Genomic DNA, 23,854 nt, shown 5'->3' with positions numbered 1-23,854 from the left:
TTCCTTTACCACTAAGATCATATAAAGATAATGAAATAAAGGTTAAACATAAATAGTTGTTAAAAATAATGGTTTCGGTCTTTAAAATGTATTAAAAAACAAAATATTTTACTCTGTATTCTAGAATTATGGCAACAGACTGAGGTATTATAATATTTACCACATTTAAAGTTGTAAAACACTCATTAAAATACATTTTTTTATAGCAAATCCAATCTACTTATAATTATGTGTTATTACACTGCAAAAATCTAAATGTTACCAAGTGTATTTTTCTCATTTCTAGTCCAATAGATCTGGAAAATCTGATTTCACGAAATCTTTCCAAGATAATTTTCACTTGTTCCACTGGTATTTGAATTGAATTAAGCAAAAAAAAAAAAAAATCTTGAATTAAGCAAAAAAAAAAATCTGCCAATGGAACCAGTGAAAATGATCTTGTTCAGATTTGTGTCAATCAGATTTTCCAGATCTGTTGTCTCTAAATCAGTGCTTCTGTCTCAGTGTACAGTTCCTCTGTAGGTGATTCTGTCTGATTTTAAGTGTGATCAGACCTTTGGAACAGAAATGAGACAAACACACTTGGTCAGAGTTAGATTATTTCCAGTGTACAGTTTAGTGCAGTGTTGGTGACATCTTCATAAAAGGACAGAACAGGATCAGAGAAACTTTGGCTTTCCTCACAGACGTGTGCGTTCCCTCGTCCTGACCCGACGCAGATCTGAAAAAGAGAAACTATAAAGAAAGTTGGAGGGGCTGAAAACAGTTGGGTTTCCTCTGCTCCTTCCTTTGTGCTGGTGTGTGTTTTTTTCTGTCTCTCCTGCTCAGACGCTGGTTGGTTGACAGCGGAGCAGGCAGACGTTCTGTGGAAACATGTGTGAGCAGTGAAGGGAAAGTACCCCGAGCACAGAGCAGAGCTTGGATTTAGTGTTTTGTTGCCCTTGGCTCCTGCTTAGTGCAGGTCAGCACATTTCTGTATGCTGAAATCAACCCTCTGTGGTGTGTGTGTGTGTGTGTGTGTGTGTGTGGACGTTCTAAATGCTCTCTCTCTCTCTCTCTCTCTTTGCTTCCTTCCCTCAGAGCTCTGAAGGGAACCACAGGGTTTCTCCTTCGTCCATTATCTGCAGTACAGACGCTTTTAGCTCAGGCCGCTGTCACCTACTCCAAAAGCATTTGACACAATAGTTTTGTGTGAAGGCTGCGTGGCGTCACTCTGCTCCTGTAGGTCTGACGTTACTTGCAGAGGAGTTTTTAAATGCAGTGTGAAAGCCTTGACCTCAGTAGTAGATGTCAGTGGTAGAAGAAGAACTCAACACCTCATCAGAATGTTGGCGTTCATACAGAGGTCTAAGGCGGACCCTACTGGTCGTCTGAGAGAAAGGAAGTCAACAAGAGAATAAGAACGGACTTACCATTGGATTTTATTAGAGCTGCAACCGATTAATCGACTAGGTGCTTGAAGCAAATGCAAAACTTCACGATTTGATTAATTGACTGGAATTGATTGAAGGGAAATATTCTGTTGCAGTTTTTCTGAACTGAAGCTTCTTTGTGCGTACATGGGTAGAGTAAACATTTGTTTCTATAGTATATAAAGGCCAAATCAAAAGGACTGAAAAACGGACAAAATAGGCTCAGACCACTAAGGGTTAATATTTGAATGTTTCTGACACAGAAGGGACATTGTGACAATTATTTTATTTGTTTTTTTTTTGTTTATAACTAGGTTAAATTATTTCAGTGTTTAGAGCTGCAACCAATTAATCGATTAGGTGCTTGAAGTCAATGAAAAAATTCACGATTCGATTCATCGACTGGAATTGATTGAAGGGAAATATTCTATTGCAGTTTTCCTGAATTGAAGCTTCTTTGTGCGTCACAATAAGCGTCCGTGTGAAACACAACAGTGGAACCGATGTTTAACAGCAGAGGAATGGAGGAAACAAAGCTTTGATTCAGGAGAACTGTGGTTGAATGATTTTTTGGGATCACTTTGAGTCGATTAATCGGTTGCAGCTCTAGATTTTATCGTGAATTACTTGGGTAACCTATCACACCAGATGAGGTATTGTTCATATTAGCAGCGGCAAAAAAAGCCAAAACTAGAAAATGGTTGTGTGAAGATCCCCAACACTTCTGGACTGGACAAAGAAATATATGACATGGAAAGACTGAGCTTCTCATTAAGACTCACTGCTGATAAATGTAAAAAATATTAGTAAAAATGGGATGTTTATGTTAATCAAAGAACTCTGTCACACATAATACACCAATAAAAGGGTCATGGCAGCATTTACAGTAAAGGAAACATGCAGAACAGGAAGTATAGTATTTTCATATGAAGAACACAAAAATACAAACGTGAGTATGAAACAGTACTAAACAGATGTAGCATGCGCAGTTATGTCCAGACCAGATCCAGGTATTTCCAGAAAATGAACTGTGCACCGACCAGTGAAGTTTAAAGTAACGTGAAACAGAACTCTGAAAGTGTCTCAGACTCATACTTTGTAAATATACTCCTCCACCTTCCTGTACAGACGACAAACATTTGCCGCTCCGCTCTGTTCTTCCTGCAGGATTTTAAGTCAACACGCATAAACTTATTTTAACACAAAGCAGCTGCACAGAGGAAAAGACTAGTGGATTTAGTCCGACAGGATTTAGGAACGAAGGGCAGAAAAACATGAGCCGCATGACAGACATGTACAGACCTGAATAATCACCCAATTATTGGACAATTATTGAAAAAAAAAAACACACTAAGATGACTTGTACAAGAGGGAGGAGTTGGTTTTAGGACAAAGTTTGTGTTTAATATGGGATTTGACTTTTCTTGGATCATCCAGAGTGGTTCATATTAAGGATGGAACCAGATGAAAATGTCATATCACAGTTATTGTGACCAAAATTATCACGGTTATCATTATTATTGTGGTATTATTGAAACTGGGCTCAAAATGTTCAAAAAGTACTGATACACACACTGAAATGATTTAACCAAGTTGTATTTAAAATAAATAAATAAATAAATAAATAAATAAATAAATAAAATAACTGTCACAGTGTACCTTCTGTGTCAGAAACATTCCAATATTAACCCTTAGTGGTCTGAGTCTATTTTGTCCGTTTTTCAGTCCTTTTGATTTGGCCTTTATATACTATAGAAACACATGTTTACTATACCCATGTTTAGGATCTGTTTTTTCAGCACAACTTCATCTATATCATCTGTCTGTTATTTTTTTCACTTTAACCTACTATAAAAACACAAAAGGACAAAAAACACACACAAAAATCTGATTTGATAAATGTATATAATTTATTGCATAAATAACACACAGATGCTTAACGAACCTTTTCAAAGACTTTAAAAGTGAATATTGGTTCCAAATATTAGCTATAGAAAATTAAAATTGTAATAAATTAAAACTATACTCAAATATTTGACATAAAATTAGATCTTTACGTCAGCGTTTTCTCCGGAAAAGTGCGGTAATCAAACACGGTTATCGTGAGAATTAGAATTTAAACGGTAATACTAACGTCTGCAATTTTACTGCGGTTATTGTTATACTTTATGGTAATCGTTCCATCCCTAGTTCATATACGTCCAAAAAACAGGTGGAGTGTGTGTCCTTTTCAGATTTTGGTCACCACTCAGCCTCTTCACGTCCAGTCTCAGCGTTGGCAGCTCCTGAACTGTAGTTGGAGTGTGTTGTGGATGTGGCAGTAGCTCTCTTAATTGTTTTCAGCTCTTCTGCCTCATGCTGTGTTTGTGTGTTTATGTTCACGTTTAGAGGCTGTAACTCATGCAGAGGGTTAGACGGTACAGAGTTAGACTGCACAGCCGTCACTTCTGTGTCAGCCTCGCATGGATTTATATTCAAAGAAATCCCACACGAAGCCCGTTATGAGGCTGGAACCAGGCCGGTGACTTCCTGTTGTGTTTAAACGTCGGGTATGATGACAAATGGTTTTACAGCTCATGGTTTAAGCAGCGTTTCATCATCTGTTGGACTGTGGGGGTTTGAGGACACGGTTTTATTTGTGTTTGTCGTACTTTCCGCTCACAAACAGTAGTTTAGTCGTAAGAAAAAGGGAAGTCCAAGGGAAACGTTTTATTTTATTTTATTTTTTTTTATTATTTTAACCTCCTAAGACCCAGGAAATGTCAGCAAAGTACAAGCATTTTAAAAAAAAATTTTTTTATTAAATCAGTGCCTATATTGGAAACATCATGATGCAACAGTTTTTTCAGATGCAGTTTTTAAAATTTTTATGGAATGTCCTTTGTGGTGGACAGTTTTCTTTTTTCTTTTTTTTTTTTTTGTATAAAGTTGTGAAACTCTTGTTCACAAATGTGGACAGAAAACCCATAGCTGGGTCTGAGGAGGTTAAATTATACATTTACATAAACATGTACTTTTTCATAAGGAACCACACAGACACAATATAAAAAGAAATTACAAACAAATTATACAACAAATCTACAAACCTGTTAAACCCCCCAAAAAAGAGAAAAAAAAAGCAGGAAAAAAAAAAACACAACAACAACAGCAAAAAACAACAACAACAAGATAAATAATATTATCAAGTTTTCTTTACAATACTCAGGGCTGATTAAGAGTTAATATAATGTAAGCTAACAACACATTTCTCCATCAAAAGGACATAGGAGACAGCAGTCCAAGGGAAACTCGAACATGAACAAACTACAGGGTGTCCCATAAGTCTCCATACATAGGAAAAATAAACGTTTCTTGACATAAACCATTTTTATTTCTATAATATGCTCTATGTGACTGCCATTTTGTCGGGAACACATTTCAATGCGTGTCCTCCACTGCTGAAGAACTATAAAGAAGAAATATAAAGAAATACATGTTAGAACCATATATGTATGGAATGTATTATGTCTCCTATGTATGGAGACTTATGGGACACCCTGTAGAAAAGCATTCGGAGAGCTCAGACCTCTGCCAAGACAGAACTGCCCCCCCCCGATCACCACCAAAATTTAATCATTTGTTCTTTGTGCCAGTATCAACATTTCCTGAAAATTTCCTGAAAATCCTTCCATAACTTTTTGAGTTATCTTGCTAACAAACAAACAAATAAACAAACACGCAAACACACAAAGCAAAGTGATGACAATACTTCCTGGCGGAGGTAACCAGATAGAAACATATGTAAATGAAGAATGTGTGGTAAATGGGATTTTCAATGTTCAGTGTAAATGTCCACAGAGTCCACATTCCACAGTGGATGTGGACAATTTAGTTCCAGATACAAGACATTGTTCTAAGCTACAGGTGGATCCAACTGGAGGAGAATCGGAGTCGTTTTGAATTTTTGATGAATTTTCTAAAATTACTCAATGATGACAGATGGAAAACTGTAGATGTTGTGACCTTGCTGTGACCTTGAACTTTGTCCTACTGGGACCAAAATGGACTGGGTTGGTCCCAGGGCCTAGGCCTATCTGTGGGGAAGATCTGGGAAAGATGGGTGGAAGAGTTTTACACTAAAGATGAGAACAAACAAACAAACAAACAAGAAAAGCACTCGGAGAGCGCAGACCTCTGCCAAGACAGATCCCCCCCCCGATCACCACCAAACTTTTTAATCATTTCTTCCTTGTGCCAAAATCAACATTTCCTGAAAATTTCATGAAAATCCTTCCATAACTTTCTGAGTTATCTTGCTAACAAACAAACAAACAAACATGCAAACAAACAAAGTGATCACAGTACCTCCAGGAGGAGGTAATAAATGTATCTGATCAGTGGTTTCATCAGAGAAGAAATGTGAATAAATGACTAAAGAAGACGACACTAAACAGGTGAATGCTGAGGTGGATTCACAACAACAGTTTACAGGATAACATGAAATAAACCTGACATGAGGATCAGTCCTCCTTTGACCGCTGCTGCCTCAGTTTGACTTTGTCCTCAGGGCTAAATGTTTGTGTGTAGAGTTAACCTTTGACCTTTGACCTCTGCTCTCCAGACCAGAGAGGCTGCCCTGGTGTCCGGCCTGGCCTTAGGGGTCACCGTGGGCCGAGGAGACCAAGTGCTGGGCCAGGACCTCCCCCCTCCTCACCCGGACGTCCCGCCTCCAGCTCCTCCTCCAGCTCCTCCTCCAGCTCCGCCTCCAGCTCCGCTACACCCACCTCCTTCTCTACCTGCAGTTCAAGGCCAGGAGGCAGCAGGTCCGACCAAGACCCACCAGGGCCGAACACCCAAAGGTACCACACAGACTCACATGGACTTTAACCAGGGGGGGGTTCAAAAAGGGTGGGGGGGGGCAGCTTTGACATGGGTTAACCCAGTGGGTTCCAACCTTTTTTAATTCCTGACCCCATTTTAACATCATAAACTTCTGTCGACCCCAGACATTCAAAACAGAGACTTTTTATTTTTTTATTTATTTTTTTTTTATTTTTGCTCAAGTTAATTAGTTTTTGATCCTGTAATAGTTTTGTCTGTTTCCAATCCAGGTTAATTTTAGACACATTTATTCTATATAATGTCTATTATTGTGGACAGAGGCAGTAAATCCAGGTGTAGATTAAAGGTCAGGATCTGTCCAGTCAGTCCAGCTGGGATTTACAAGGAGGACAATTAATACTGAACAAACAAGAACTGAAACTATGAATTATGAAAGAGCTGCAGCATCTGAAACTGACCACAGTGAACATTTGACACAGAAACAGAACCACAGACAAACAGAACCACACAAACAGAACCACAGACAAACAGAACCACACAAACAGAACCACACAAACAGAACCACACAAACAGAACCACAGTGCTGCAGTTTCACACTTACAGTTTGTCTGATATGGACTGGGATTGGCTCTGTCAGCTCAACATATATTTTTTATTAGTAAGTTTTTATTTTTATCAATTACTAGAAATTTCAGGCGACCCCAAGGTTGAAAAACACTGCATTAGAGTTAACAATTTAGCAACATTTAATTTTTTTGTTTTTTAAGTAGATGATGGCAGATTTCATGACTTCTTTGCCAAGTTTCATCTCCTCGATTTTAAAGACAGTAACATGTGTTTCTTGTCTGTTTGTACTGACAGTGATTGACTCATGTAAGCGACCAATCAGCAGCCGCTGAATTCCCTCACTTTCACTTGTAACTACTCAAACCAGGGGTCTCAAACATGCGTCCTGGGGCCCAAATGCGTCCCACAAAAGGTTCCAGTCCGACCCCTGGGATGAATTTACAAAGTGTATAAATTCCACACTCCAGGCTGTGGAACTCATGTTAGTGTGGGTTCCACATCCAGACCAATCTGATCTACAGTCCAATAAGAACAGCAGAAGAACCCACACAAAAGAATGACTGCAGATTTACTACTGGGTTTGATGGGAAAAAATAATATTACATTATTTCTGTAAATAATGACAACTTCAAGTTTTTGTTTTAGTGCAAAAAATAACATTAAATTATGAAAATCTTTCCATTTCCAAACTCTCCTGTAACAATAAAATGTGACTAACCTGAACAAATGTGTCCAACCTGAAATGTCTGTATTAAATTCAGTCCAGTTTGAACTCTTTTCTTCCTGTTCCTCAGTGTTTAGTGTCTTTGGAGATCTGATCCAGAATGCACATGGACTAATGAGAAGTGGAGGAAGAAGATTATTGAAATTTCACTGATTTTTCTAGAGAAATTTCAGTTTTTTTAGGTTATTCACATTTTTTTTCTTTGGATAGTTTATAAAAGTAAGTATTTTCATAATTTAATGTTTTGAAAATTTTTTTTTTCTTGCACTAAAACAAAGACAAACATTGTCAGTTGTCATTATTTACAGGTTATTCTGTTCTTATTTTACTGGTTCGGTCCAGTGCAGATCAAATCAGGCTGAACCTACAAATAATGACAACTGACAATTTATATCTGTGTTTTAGTGCAAAAAATAAAACATTAAATTATGAAAATACTTTCTTTTATGAACTATCTGAACAAATAAGATGTGAATAACCTGAAAAAACTGAAATTTCTCTAGAAAAATCAGTGTAATTTTCTCAGTCTTCTTCTTCCACTTCTCATTAGTCCATGTGCATTCTGGATCAGATCTCCAAAGACACTAAACACTGAGGAACAGGAAGAAAAGAGTTCAAACTGGACTGAATTTAATACAGACATTTCAGGTTGGACACATTTGTTCAGGTTATTCACATTTTATTGTTACAGGAGAGTTTGGAAATGGAAAGATTTTCATAATTTAATGCGATTTTTTGCACTAAAACAAAGACAAACATTTTTAAGTTGTCATTATTTACAGACATAATGTAATATTATTTTTTCCCATCAAACCCAGTAGTAAATCTGCAGTCCTTCTTTTGTGTGGGTTCTTCTGCTGTTATTATTGGACTGTAGATCAGATTGGTCTGGATGTGGAACCCACACTAACATGAGTTCCACAGCCTGGACTGTGGAGTTTATACACTTTGTAAATTCATCCCAGGGGTCGGACTGGAACCTTTTGGGGGGACGCATTTGGGCCCCAGGACGCATGTTTGACAGCCCTGGGCTAGAGTCGCAAGAATGTGGCAATACGATACAAATTCTAATACTGGGATCACAATACAATATATCATGATATATCATGATACTGTTAAAAAGGCAATTTTTTGTTTGTGTCTTGTTTTTAAATTATTATTTCCTTGAAGAATTGAATTCCAGCAGAAATCTGCACAAATACTAAACACATTTTTATTTGGTCACAACAGGATCTAATGTTCTATCACCAAATGTTCAAACTGTGTTCAAACTGAAATTCTGTTTCACAGACATTCCACTTTCAGATCCTGTTCAAATGTTCAGATTCTATTAGTTCACAACTAACATCAGAACAGGATTTGAGTTCAATCCCAACAAACGAATGAACATTATTGAATAAAAGAGTGTGAAATAATAATAAATGAAATGTAAACAAAAACAAAAATGAACCTCCACAATATCTGCATTTGAATAAATACCTCAAAATGGTCCATACAGTACTTTTTAATATTGATACAGTATTGTGAAATGAAATATCGTGATATATTGCAGAACCAATATTTTCTAACAGCCCTAATTTTGACACTAATCTAACCCCATAATCCAAACATGATATGTGTGAAGTATGAACAGTAGGACAAACTACAGTTTCAGGTTAAAAACAGCTTCTATAAACCAAAGGGGTCGTATTTACTGGGACCTTCCGTTGCATTTAATGTGTCTTTAACCCTTCTGTTCAGACAATATGACATTTATGGCGTTAATTTTTTGATATTTTATTCTAGGTTGAATTCAACACGTCAGGTGTTTCTAAATGTTTGTGCAGCTTCTTATCATGGGGTCAAAGGTCAAACTAAATACTGACTTTAACCTTTGTGTGTGTGTGTTTTAAGGCGGTGCACATATTTCCTGTATTTTCTTGTTGTTTGTGAAGAAAAGACCCTGAAAAAACACCAAAGCTAAAAGTGGACTCAGACTTTAGAATGGTACTGGATGTTCCATAACTATTTTCTAGTCTAATTGACCATGTTAAAGTGGTTGAAATCGTCGCTGAAGTGCATACCGCTGCGTTTTGTGCTTGTAAAAACAGAGCGGAGTCGACTGTGTTCTGCCACGCTGATGTATGTTTGTATGTTCAGCTTCACATTCTGTTCACATCAGCATTTACACCCACTGACGAACAAGATGTGGCACATCTGAACACTACGAGTAATCTGAAAGAATGCAGCCCTCAGGCTGAGGTGTGTGTGTGTGCGTGTGTGTGTGTGTGTGTCAAGGTTATTATCATTAACGAAAACTAATGAAATGACAAAAACTAGAATTGAAAAAACATTTTTGTTAACTGAAATAAATAAAAACTATTATTAAAAGAAAAAAACGATAACTAACTAAAACTGTATTGTGTGTTTACAAAACTAACTAAAACGGATAAAAATTATGGATAAAATTCCCTTCGTTTTCGTCAGTGTCGGATTGATATGAAATCAATTTATTTCGCTCGAGCAATTTTAGCTAGCGGCACCATACGACACTTCACGGTCCGTCACTTGTGGTCACTTGTGTGGTCACCACACACAACAAACAAACCTGAAACGCCCCTAACCTTTCGCTCTTCAGTACACATAAAATAAAAATAGAAAATAGAATAGAATAGAATAGAATAGCCTTTATTGTCATTGTGCAAAAAAGCAAACAATGAAATTGGAGTGTGAAATCCAGATACAAAATATAAATAATAATTAAAGCTGCAAGCAGCATTGGGCGGGACCTCGCACCAGGCGTTACGCCTCCCCCGCGATCTGCCTCCCATGACCGTCGACACCTCAGCTCCACTCACACCTCTCCGTCCCCATACCAGTTCCCACCCTTTAGTGTCTGTCCTCCTTACATCTGTACAGAACACCAGCGACCCTCTGCTGAAACCACCATCACCTTTAAATCAGACTTTTATTTTGGAAACCCTACTGTGTGTATGTGCATTTGTTTAGTATGTGAGAGAAAGAGTCAGTTTGAAAAATGAATTGAAATCGTATGAATAATTGAGCATAAAAGTGATGATTTCTCACATTTAAGGCATTTATTTTGAAAAAACCCTATTGTGTGAGCATGTGTCTGTGAGAAAGAGTACTTTTGAATGAAGAAACATTGTACAAACAGTTGAGTGTTTGGTCATAAAAATGAAAAGAAGTTATGTAATAGACATTTTGTATTATTCTTAATTGGGGTTTTATTTTGAAAAAATGTACTCCATGTACTTTCGAATGTGTGCAAAATTTCCAATATCCACAATACAATCTAATAAAACCTGATTTAAAATAATAAAAAAAAAAAAAAAAAAAAGTTGGATTGCCTGAGACTTGAACCAGGGTCCTTCTGCTCCATAGACAGCTACATGAACCACTGCATTGTAGACAGACATTTGCATGCATGCATGCACCAGCAAGACTTTTATAGAGACTTTGTCATTGTGAAAAGTGAAACTAAACATACTCTTCAAAAAATCACCATAGTTCCATAACCGTAGGTCGTATCTGAAAAATTCTTTCACTTTTGGATTCTGCAGACTTGTGGGAATTGAAGGAGGTTTTACTCTTTTGTCAAAAGTCTGAAATGAATAAGCAGTAATTGCAGAAACGTAGAGTAACTTTCAAAGGCAGATTGCCAACTTCCTGTTGGAGTTAGCTCATGAGTGTCAGTGTATGATTTGTCGGCTCAATCAGACCAACATTTTGGCATTTGTTTCATGTTTCTGTGACATTCCTACTGGCCGCTAGGGCAGATTTTGTGTGTTTTTTAGTACATAGGTGGCGCTACAGAGTCCATTTTGGCACCCAAGGGGTTAATTTTGATATTGAATCAAAGTGTTCACCAGCCATGACATACATGGCAAATTTGGTGAGTTTTGGAGCATGTTAAGGGGGTCAAATGGCAGTCTAAAGTGGAAAAAGTATGAAAAGAAACAAATTGTTATAAATCAATAACCGTACATCCTATCTCAAAAATTTTTGCATGTGAGAGTTGTGCTGAGTCCCGTGAATGCATAGATATGTCACATGTGGGGAAAAACTCCAAAGTGAAAAATGAGTTCCAAACATCGCAACTTTGCGGGCTTGTAAAAAAAAAAAACTAAGACAGTTATGGAAAAAGTACAAGATCACTTTTTTGAGGAGGGTCTACTCTATCTTTTGGTGCTATTTAGAAGTCAATACGACAAACGGTGTCATCAGAGTTAGTTTTAAAAATTTTATTTTGAAAGACATATTGCGAACTTCCTGTTGGAGATAGCTCATAGGTGTCAGTGTGTGATTTGTTGGGCTGGATTAAATGAAAGTTTTGGCATTGGTTTCGTGTGTCTACGACATTCCTACTGAAAGTTAGCAATTTGACCATTTTATTTTGAAAGGCAAATTCTGAACTTCCTGTTGGAGTTAGGTCATGAGTGTCAGCACGTGATTTGTCGGGCTCGATGAGACGAAAATTTTGGCATTGGTTTCATGTTTCTACGACATTCCTACTGGCCGCTAGGGCCGTTTTTGTGTATCTAGGGGGCGCTAGAGAGCCCATTTTGGCACCTATGGGGTTAATTTTTTCATTTTGTCAAATTTTTCGCCAGACCTGACATGTGTGCCAAATTTGGTGAGTTTTTGAGCATGTTCAGGGGGTCAAAATCCAGTTCAAAGTGACGGCGGAAAAATAAAAAACGAACGAATAACAATAGGGCCTTGCTTGCAGGTCAGGCCTGACCTGCAAGCTCGGTCCCTAATAATAATGGATTAGATTTCTGTAGCGCTTTTCTATGAACGCATACTCAAAGCGTACAGTGGATGCATTCTTCATTCACTCTCACTTTCTCCCTCTGGTGGTGGTAAACTACATCTGTATCCACAGCTGTCCTGTCCAGCTGTCCCACCACCGAACATTCACACACATTCATACACCAGTGTGAGTAGCAGCACTGGAGGTGAGGAGGGTGAAGTGTTTTGCCCAAGGACACAACAGCACATGGACAGAGTGGGATTCGAACTGCCAACCCTTCGTTATTGGACGACCTGCTCTACCATCTGAGCCATGGCCGCCCAAATCAGAATATAACAACTCAGATCTGCAAAATAAAACACTCATCAAGCAAAACAACTCAGAATATTTCATTTCTTCTTTTCTTTTATTTTCATGTCTTCTCTCTTTTGTTTTTTATATTGGTATTAAATAAAATTAATTAAAACAAGCCTTATGATGGTCATCTGACATTTTACAGCAAGACCACCGTCCCACAGTTCGATGAATATGGAGTCAGAATCTGCAGCAGGACGGTCTTCTACTCTGGCTGTTCTTGGTGATTTATGCTCACACTGGATTATTGGTGTTCTCCACACAGTCGATCATCTCATAAATCTCCGCTGTTGTCGCCCAGCGGCCCCTGTGGTCTCCAGGTTTGTCATTTTTTGGGAGGTTGACGCCCCCCCACCCCCGTCACCAGTCTGCTGTTGTCTTGGCCCCCTGCCTCTGTCCGTAACTCAATATGAAACCATCTGCCTCAGTCATGGTCACACATACTGTCGCTGTCACCGACATAAGATGCACGCACATGCTCAGTACAGCACAACCGTTAATATTAAGACACACACATGTACGCACACATGTTGTCAAACACAGCGAAGCGTGTGCATGCTCTATTATTTTCCCTGTGACTGTTTTTAGTGCCTTAGAGCACGACGAACCACACCTCATTTCTTTTATAACCTCTTTTATTACGTAAATAAATAAACAAACTATAGTTTTAAAGGAATTAATCCAGTCCAATCCAACTTTATTTTTAAAGCACTTTAAAACAACCGCAGTGGACTAAAGTGCTGTGCAGAAAAAGATTTAAAAAAAACAAAATAACAGAGTAAAATACAAGAATAGATGAAAAGACATAGAACAACTGTAAAAATAAAATTAAAAAAATAAAAATAAATAAAATTATAGAAGATAAAACCTAAATAAAAGAATAAAATAGAAGAATAGATTAAAACATAAAAAGTTGTACAATTTAAAAATAACAACAAATCAGAACAATAAACCAATAACAAATAAAACAACTGAATGAAACTAACCCATTCAAACAGCAGAATAAACAGCAGACACAGGTCAGTGTCATTATGAGGTAAACGCAGATGCACATGCATGTGAAGTTCATGCAGACTGAGCATGTGCGGCCGTCTGGATTACAGTGAGTGACAGGAGGTATTTGAAGGCGTCCACAGCTGCTGTTCACAGGCAGACGGTAAAGTGATGAAGGATGGGGGGGGTCATCAGTAGGCGGATCTGCATCTAAATGATCCACAAATATTCAGTAGTACGACACCTACTACTGCAGCAGCAGTCGTATCTGTTCATGACCTCCGCCAAAGACGCTCTGTTTTCATCATCGGGCTTTGTCTGTGTGTCTTTTAGCAAGATAAGTAAAAAAGTTATGGACAGATTTTCATGACATTTTCAGGAAATGTTGATTTGGCACAAGGAACAAATGATTAAATTTTGGTGGTGATGGGGGGGGGGGTGCGACGACTGATCAGCCTTGGCAGAGGTCTGCACTCTGAGTGCTTTTCTAGTTGATCATAACTTGGTTTCATATGAATGAAACATCTGTTATCAGTGAACCCAGGGCTGTAAAACTCCTGTTCTTTCAGGTTCCACATTCAGCCTGATCTGATCTGCAGTGGACCGGACCAGGAAAATAAGAACAGAAGAACTGATAAATAATGACAACTGACAATTTATGTCTGTGTTTTAGTGCAAAAAAAACCCATTAAATTATGAAAATGCTTACTTTTATAAACTATCCAAACAAAAAAGATGTGAATAACCTGAAAAAACTGAAATTTCTGGAGAAAAATCAGTGTAATTTTCTCAGTCTTCTTCCTCCACTTCTCATTAGTCCATGTGCATTCTGGATCAGATCTGCAAAGACACTAAACACTGAGGAACAGGAAGAAAAGAGTTCAAACTGGACTGAATTTAATACAGACATTTCAGGTTGGACACATTTGTTCAGGTTAGTCACATTTTATTGGTACAGGAGAGTTTGGAAATGGAAATATTTTCATAATTTAATGTGATTTTTTTTTGCACTAAAACAAAGAAAAAAAATATTGAGGTTATTATTTATAGGCATCATCCATATTCTGTTCTTCTGCATGTGAATCTGTATCTAATTGAACCCCTTCATCCTCCTCCCAGACCCCCTAAACATCCATCATAACTGGACTGTAGGGATGGAACCAGATGAAAATTTCACATCACGGTTATTATCACAGTTATCATTATTATTCCGGTATTGTTGAAATTGTGCTCAAAATGTTCAAAAAGTACTGATACACACACTGAAAGAATTTAACCAAGTTGTATTTAAAAAAAAAACAAACAAACAAACAAACCCAAATAAAATAACAGTCCCACTGTCCCTTCTGTGTCAGAAACATTCCAATATTAACCCTTAGTGGTCTGAGTCTACTCTGTCTGTTTTTCAGTCCTTTTGATTTGGCCTTTATATACTATAGAAACAAATGTTTACTATACCCATGTTTGGGATCTGTTTTTTCAGCACAACTTCATCTATATCATCTGTCTATTATTTTTTCTCTTTAACCTACTATAAAAACATAAAAGGACAGAAAACACAAAAAAATATATAAAATCCAATTTGAAAAATGTCTATACGTTATTGCATAAATAACACACAGATGTTTAACGAACCTTTTCACAGACTTTAAAAGTGAATATTGGTTCCAAATATTAGGTATAGAAAATTAAAATTGTAATAAATTAAAACTATACTCAAATATTTGACATTAAAGCAGATCTTTACATAGGTGTTTTCTCCCCTAAAAGTGCGGTAATCAAACACAGTTATCATGAGAATTAGAATTTAAACGCTAATACTAACTGTCTGCAGTTTTACCGCGGTTTATCGTTATCCCGGTAATGGTTCCATCCCTACTGGACTACCACAGTATGACCTCTGTTTCCACTCGGACCTGCTCTCAGTCTTATATTGCTTGTATTAATCCTGTCTGAGCTCACATGTGTGCAGAGTGTGGGTTGTGTGCTCATACATCTGCCTCTTTGTCTGGGTGGGCTCCTCAGGTGCAGGGGCAGGTTAGAGCTGCTCTGCTGTCACTACACCTGGGTCATTAGATACGAGCTGAGGGGATGAGGTGTGTTTTTGTGTGTGCTAAAGGCCTCTACACACTGATTTAGACAAATGACACTCCAAACTGTCGACATGAAACCACAGCGTGCATGTGAGGACACGCAGAACAAAAGGGAAAACACTTCCACAACATGTTTCCTAATCTGTTCTTTGTTTCGGTGTGTTTCCACAGGCGGCCTCAGGCTCAGTGTCATGTATTTTCTGATCAGTTGTTTGATCCGGATATTTGATAAAACATGTGATAGATTTAAATCTACTTGGAAGGTTCTGGCACAACTTCAGACAAAGTAAAGGTAATGATGATGAACCTGCTGAACCAACCTTTAGAAAAAACAACAGATTTAATGTTGGACCAGGTGTGAGGGACTGTGCACTGTTTTTTTTAAAGTCTTTTTCTTCTTTTGACTTTGTTTGGTCTATATTTGACTGATCCTTTTGGAGATATTTTGCCAAATTGATGGTGTTTGTCTAGGTAAACTTTTTGTTTTGTCCTTTGTTATTTTTCTTAATTGTCAGGTTGTTCGTATTTGTTCATGTTCTGTTCAAGTAAAGTTCTCTTTGCACACTTTACTGTTCACTGGTTTTGCCATATTTACCTGACTGTGCTGAAGTTTGGGGAAATACTCCTAAAACTTCATTACAATCACTTCTCATCCTGCAGAAAAGAACAATGAGGACTGTTCTCAAGGTTCTGTAGTGGAACATACAAATCCACTTTTCAGACAATTAAAACTACTGAAACTCACTGATGTCATATCTGACCAAACAGCAATAATCATGAACAAGGCGAAAAACAGACAATTACCAGAAAATATCCAAAAAATTATTAGAAACCAGGACGGGAGAGAGGTTATCAATTAAGAGGGAAACAGAACTTCAAAATCAAAAACAGGACAACAACCTTAAAAGGTTTTTGTTTCTCTATTTCTGGTGTTCAGCTATGGAACAAACTAAGTGAGGAACTCAAGCAAAGTCCAAATATGAACCAGTTTAAGAAAATGTACAAAAATATTTAGTTTAGCAGTTCTAATTGAAAATTCTCATTACTGACTATTGTCCTTTACTCATTGATATGGAATAGGGATTAGAGGCAGAGAAGCTTATGGGAATGTATATGTGTATGTATATGTGTATGTATGGAACAGTGTATATATGAATTTGTACATGTATATGTATGTGTATGTGCATGGGTATGTATATGTGTGTATATGCATGTGTGTGTGTATGTATATGATGGTATATGTGGATGTGTATATGGGTGTATATATGTATATATGTGTATGTATGTATAAATGTACATACTGTTGGTTTAGACACAGGGGTCAGAGCTAATATAAGCTCTGCTTCTTCTCACTCTTTTTCGAATATGACTTTTTTTCTTTTTCTTTGTGCGTATCATTATGCTTCCTTGAATTTTCAGTTCTATATTATGTTGTACAAAGAAATCAATTAGTAGCAATCAGGAAGCTTGTATCATTTCCATATTCGAAATAAATCAATTAAAAAAAAGTACAGTTCATACATGTAAACATTTTCATGACGGAATTTGACTTTTTTCACTCAAAAACACAGAGAAAACGTTGGAGTTGACATTATTTATCAGTTCTTATCCTATTATTTAAATTATTTTACTTTATTCCATATTAGGCTGAATGTGGAACTGAACTAACATGAGTTGGACATCCCAGAGCCGGTCTCTACCCTGTAGTCTGGGTTAAATCGTAGCTGTATTTTGCCCTTCTTTAACCTTTGACCTTTCATTGGAGTCAAAACAAACAACAAAATGCGGTTTAGCAACAACGGACATAAATTCTCGCTCTGTTTATTTCTTCTGAGGGTAATAACCCACATAAAAACCGTTCCATCTGCTGTATTGGTGTTTGTTGGTCAGTTATGTATGAAGTCATGTGTTTTTCTTTTCCTTCAGTGGTCGTTGACAGAGTGGTGCTGAGAGGAGTCACACACAAGTCAGAAGACGCCACCGACTTTGTGTTTGAGGTACATCCACCTCACATTCTCATATATTCATGTATTTGACGCTTTTTTCTCCACTTTCATTCTCACCCCATCTGACCTCTGACACCCCCCCCCCCCCCCCCCAGGCCAACTGGTCGGATGGATTGGTATCGTCTGTGGTCCGGACTCGGCAGGAGGTGACGGATCTGCTGTCCCAGGTCAGCACCGACACATGGACAGGATGTCCGCAAAGTCTGACGTTTAGGACAAAAGCAAATAAATAAACAAATCTGTTTAAATTATTACAGAATGAAAAATAGATATTGAAGGGTTTTTTTTACCTCGTTTAGGCTACATTTATTTTCACTTTATGTATGTAAATAGGTTCATCTGTTTCTAACGTTGTCATGTGTCACTGTCTTCATACTTCTGTGCGTCCTGTACCTTGGAATCAAGGTTATTATCGTTAACGAAAACTAACGAAATGACCAAAACTAAAATTGTAAAAACATTTTTGTTAACTGAAATAAATAAAAACTATTATTAATAAAAAAATAAAAAATAAACATAACTAACTGAAACCGTATTGTGTGTTTACAAAACTAAAATGGATAAAAATTATGGATAAAATCTCTTCATTTTCGTCTTTGTCAATGTCGGATTGATACGAAAGCAATTTATTTTGCTTTAGCAATTTTAGCTAGCGGCTCCGTACGACACTTGTTGCTCCGTCACTTGTGTTCACTTGTGGTTTCCAGTCGTCTTCTGGTCCCCACTCTACCTGGAAACATGGAGACTAAAGCAGCAGAGTCCTGTCTGGGATTGATTTGAATACGACCACAGAGAAGAAGAGAAAAGATATGAAAAAACTAAAGCTGAACTAAAACTAAGCATTCAGAAAATAACAAAAACTAATAAAAACTATCAAACCTGCTCTAAAAATGAATTAAAACGAACTGAATTAGAGAAAAAAAAGTCAGAACTAAATAAAACTAAACTAGAATGAAAAATCCAACACTATTAGAACCTTGTTCCATACTTAATCCTGTCGTTTCACTGAGTCTGCATATCCAGTTTTGTTTCAATAAACCACAGTTCACACTGTGCCTTTTCTTTAGGAGAAGCCTTTTTTTAGTCCAACGGCTGAAGGGTCTGATGGGCTGTTGGTGCCAGTCCATGTCCGTCCGTCGTCCGTAAACAATTTTTCAAGAATTTTTGTCTTTGAAACTGTCAGCCAGAATGACTTGATATTTGTTGTGGAACATCTTTGGGCTAAGGTCTGCCACGTTTGGTCAAAGAACTGTGAAATATTGATTTTTGAATTTTTTATGAATTTTTGCACATTTCAAAATGTCCATTGGTTTATAATGGGACACATTTCAAAGTGCTATAACTTGAAAACAGTTGAAGGTATTGATCTAATTATTATTGGTAATAGATAGGAGGTCACATAAGGGCTTTCATTTGGTGCCATGACCTTTGACCTTGAGTGACCTTGAAAGGTCAAACCCAGACTGTAGATTTAGTCTATCCAGCTAAAAACATGTACAAACACAAGAGGAAAAGAAACAGAAAAAGTCAGTTTTACAAGAAGTTTTTCCAAAGTCTAAATTCAAAATTAACAGCATGTATAATATGATCAAATATACTAGTATCTAGTATCATGACTTGACTGATGACACAACCTTTGACCTCAGATAACCTTGAAAGGTCAAATGAATGTTAATTACTGTCTTTAAATAAGCTGTTGGACTAAAGGAGCCGTGGTCCTATGTTAGGCGTTTATTCAACAGAATCTGTTTCTTCAACAGTGAACCTGAAATACACAAATACAATGGGATTAAAAACTTCAATAACCACTGAGTACACAGAACAAATGTGATTATCATATGTCATTTTTTTTATTTGTAAAGGGACTTTGTGGACCCCCTGTCCATCTTCACAGCATCATTTCCTGAATGTAGTTACCATTTCAAACCCACGTGTTGTTCCGTCTCTTCGGTTTTTTAACAGCTGTCACAAACGTTTCCTGATGAAGGAGTGGAAAAGTTTCTCCCTCAGTCCATGGAAGTGGATCCAAGGTTAGTCCCATAAGCAGATTTACTCAGTTTTACTTTGAACTGTTAAAAGTTACTTGGATTAAATGGAGTAAAATGTGTTAAATATGTATCAAAGTATTCAATTTTGATATCATTATTTCAAAAAGCTGTATGTTGGAAGTGCTTAGAGATAAAGTCCTACTGTAAATGAGAAAAATATTGAGTATGAGCCAAAGTTTGTGATGAGAGTAAATGTACTCATCTAATTTGCATATTGTGACATCACAGGGCAGCGGCCATATTGGATTGTGTAACTTTTAGTAAAACTGAACTATGAACATATTTACATGGAAGTTTTCTTTGTGTTTTTGTCTTTTTTTTTCATCTTATCCTTAAAATAAATGAACTTTAACATTAGTAGAATGTAAAATGCAGTAAGTTTTAGTATCTTTTTGTCCAAAGCAGTGGAGTAGACAAATCTGTTCTTATCTATACAAACTAAAACAAGATTTGGTAACTCTGTCTAGAACTATTTTGGTCTGTTTCATTTACTTATGTTGATTGTCACAATATTATGACTTTGATGTTTAAAGGTTTAAAATAACACAAACAAATTAACCAACAAACCTGAAAACCCTTCTGTTGACCCAAAAATTGTCTAATCAGCAATAATTTACAAAAGACATTAATGTTGCTCCTTGCTGGAAAGTGTCACCAAGAATATCCCATCCAATCCAACTTTATTTATAAAGTACTTTAAAACAACCACAGTGGACCACAACAATGTACAGAAGAATAAAAGCACAATACAAATTAATAAAAGCATTAAAAACATTAAAATCAAATCATATAAAATAAAACAAATTAAAACAGAAAAACAGAAACAAAATGTCAACATTGCACGAGTGTTAAAAGGCCAAAGAGAACAGGTGGGTTTTAAGAAGAGATTTAAAAATATGTATTAATAGTAGTGCTGGGCAACAATCGAAATTCATAATCGCAATTAATTGCATGGATTTCTGTGATTAATCATGATTAATTGCATAGTTATATGGGGGGGGGGCTGGCATCAACAGCGTGTTTTTCCTTTCAGTGTTGTTTCAGACTGCAGTACTCCACTGATAAAAATAATTGCACATGTCAGTGCTTCCAAACACCTGTGTCCCCCCCCCCCCACCATCTGAAGACATTTAAAATGAAAACGTCCATGGAACAGACCGCTACTGTTACACATGTTTATGTCCACACATGTTTATTTCCGCTTGTGAGTGATTGACAGGAGTCTTAAGCCCACCCCAAATGCTGTCATTGGTTGAAATGTATGATGAGGCCGATTGTCAAACCAACCCTGATCCACATCCCCCTGTTCCTGTGAGCCATGGTTTACCTACGAGTGTTCACACAGCCAGAGCAACGGACTGAAAAAAGAATATGTGATGTTCAGGTGTTCAAAGTAAACAAAGGGGGCCCTCTAGTGGTGGGAATAAGTGTCACTAGCGTATGTTTTGTCCTTTCGGTGTTCCCGTAGTCAGTTCAGACATAAGAAGGAACTAACAGACATGTTTCTTTCACTCTGTTTTTATGGCCCCAAAAACGTTTGTGAGTATTTTATGTTCAGTTGTTGTAAGAATGAATAGTATCAAATATCTCTGATGTGAACCTTTGTTTCTGGATAAAAAGACATTGTAAATCTTAACTTAATCTGTAAATGCTAATCGTTAGCATCTATGGATTTTCCCATTCAAGTTAGCATCGAGCTAGCGATCTTTTCCCCATTCATTTACATGTATAATGCCATGTAAATGTACTAAGGCAGTGAACAGAACTCAGACATATTTTGTTTGTATGTGTCAGTTTTACAGTGAGTCTACAGGAACAGATTTGGACACAAGTTTTGGGCGTCCGGCTTTTCTTGGTAAACCTGTTGTCTATCTGCAGCTAATGCTACATGCACACAAGCAGAAGAATAGGAGTTAGAATAAAATGGCATTAACGTTAGATTAAAAAAAATTGTCGGCGTTATTTAATGAATGCGTTAACACGGTAATAACGCATTAACTTGCCCAGCCCTAATTAATATATTAAAATATGTTTAGACAGAGTTTTTGAAAGTTTCTCTGCTTCCCTCATTTGACCTCAGACATCCAGATATGGGCAAATCCAAACGTTACAGAACGTTTATGTGGTTAATATGTATGAAAGTAATTCTTTTAAATGTAAAATGTAAAGGATCTGTCATTAACTGTCAACGTACGCTGTTGTCCATAAAGGTGGAATATTGTTTTCAGACACATTCCTCTTTTTATTCCTATTTCTACACATCAGTAATGACCTTTGACCTTTGACCTGGTTCAGTGATCACATATGGAATCCCAGTTACACTTTATCCGTCAATAATAAATCACATTGTCAATATTATTTCATGAGAAGAGGTTAAAATATTATAATAATAACAGAATGATAGAACGATAGATAGAACGATAGATAGATAGATAGATAGAACGATAGAACGATAGATAGATAGATAGATAGATAGATAGATAGATAGATAGATAGATAGATAGATAGATAGATAGATAGATAGGCTGGTCCTGTCTGTGTTGTCCTTCTCAGTTTGTCTCCGTCTTTAACCAGGTGTCTGTCGGCGCTGCCCTGTCACGTCCTCCACCATCACAGCGTCCACTCGTTCTTCTCGTCCGCCCGGCCTCTCTCACCCAGCCTCCCCTCGTCCCTTCCACCTTTACCATCCTCCCCTCCCACCGCTCCTGTAGCACCCACCTGTCCGTTCACCTCCAGCTCCGGTAAGTCCGTCCTGTTCCTGCTCCTGTTCTGTCTGTGCTGTTGGGTTCTGTCTGTGGAGGAGGTGGAGAAGGTGAAGGAAGTGAAGGAGGTGGAGGAGGTGGAGGAGGTGTGGCCACAGGAGTCTTTTCAGCTAGTGTAGTGCAGGTGTTAGACGGAGCCCAGTCAGTCTATTTTAGACGGTGTGGGAATTCAGAGTGGCATGTTTGTGTTGGGAAGCATGGAGTGATGACCTCATATGTGTGTGTGTGTGTGTGTGTGTGCGTGTGTGTGTGTGTGCGCATGTGTGCGTGTGCGTGTGTGCGTGTGTGTGTGTGTGCGCATGTGTGCGTGTGTGTGTGTGTGTGTGTGGGTGTGGGTGTGTGCGTGCATGTGTGTGTGTGTTTGTCAGTGGGTTTGATTCCTCTCAGTGTGACTTCATCTGCTGTATTTAGAGCCTTCACAGCTGTGGGTGGATGTGTGGGCTTTCTGCATGTGCTCCAGAGGTGTTTTCTGTCAGACTGCAGTGGAAGCTCCTCTGACCCTAAAATGACTCCCATTAAATGCTCAGATCTGTTCAGTTGTTTTCATTTCATTGACTCCAAATGTGTTGGAACACGTTCATCTCTCAGACCAGTTGGTTCAGAATCAGTTTGATCCCAGATCAGTGGACTGGATGTTGTTCACTTCTCCTCCATTCCCGTGTCTGTGTTTTCTCCTCCATCTCTGCTCAGTGCATTTGTCCGTAGACGCTCAGCGTCCATGCACTTCAATGGGACTGAGTGGAACTGCTTTAAACTGACTCTAAACTGGACGCTAATTAGCACTGGTGCCTCACAGACAGAAGGTCCTGGGTTCGATTCCAACACCAGTCGACGGGGGGTGGGACCTTTCTGTGTGGAGTTTACATGTTCTCCTCGTGTCTGTGTGGGTTCTCTCTGGTCCTCTGGCTCCTCCCACCATCCAAACACATGCACTGATAGGTTAATTGGTTAATCTAAATTGCCCATAGGTGTGAATGTGAGAGTGATTATTTGTCTCTATATGTTCAGCCCTGAGATGAACTGGTCACTTGTCCAGGGTGAACCCCGCCTTCGCCCCTATGTAGCTGGGATAGGCTCCAAGAGACCCCCGTGACCCTAGTGAGGATAAAGCAGGTTCAGAAAATGAATGAATGAATGGACGCTAATTGGATAAATGCCACCGTGTTGTCCCGCCCCCGGACGCTCGGCGTCTCTGGGGGTGAACGGAGCTGTGGGCGGAGCTTGGCCGGGCCGGACGCTGAGCTTCCGCGTGCCGATTGGAGGATTGGTCCAAAGACTGAATCCCATTTGATTGACAGCTGTTTTCAGATCTGCTCCT

General features: G+C 38.0%; 1 protein-coding gene across 2 annotated transcripts in view; it reads left to right on the top strand.

Moving 5' to 3' along the window:
* The window catches only part of zcchc14 (zinc finger, CCHC domain containing 14), a 54,060-nt gene that overhangs the window by 9,279 nt on the left and 20,927 nt on the right, over window positions 1–23,854 (top strand). For both annotated transcript variants that reach the window (XM_030136481.1, XM_030136480.1), the window contains exons 3-7: window positions 6,013–6,250; window positions 17,647–17,717; window positions 17,822–17,893; window positions 19,689–19,756; window positions 22,349–22,515. In XM_030136481.1, coding sequence (XP_029992341.1) covers window positions 6,013–6,250; window positions 17,647–17,717; window positions 17,822–17,893; window positions 19,689–19,756; window positions 22,349–22,515 — 616 coding nt within the window. The remainder of the gene's footprint in view (window positions 1–6,012; window positions 6,251–17,646; window positions 17,718–17,821; window positions 17,894–19,688; window positions 19,757–22,348; window positions 22,516–23,854) is intronic.

Source organism: Sphaeramia orbicularis, chromosome 6 (assembly GCF_902148855.1).
Source record: "Sphaeramia orbicularis chromosome 6, fSphaOr1.1, whole genome shotgun sequence".
NCBI lineage: Eukaryota > Metazoa > Chordata > Actinopteri > Kurtiformes > Apogonidae > Sphaeramia > Sphaeramia orbicularis.
This window is presented reverse-complemented; position numbering and strand designations above follow the sequence as displayed.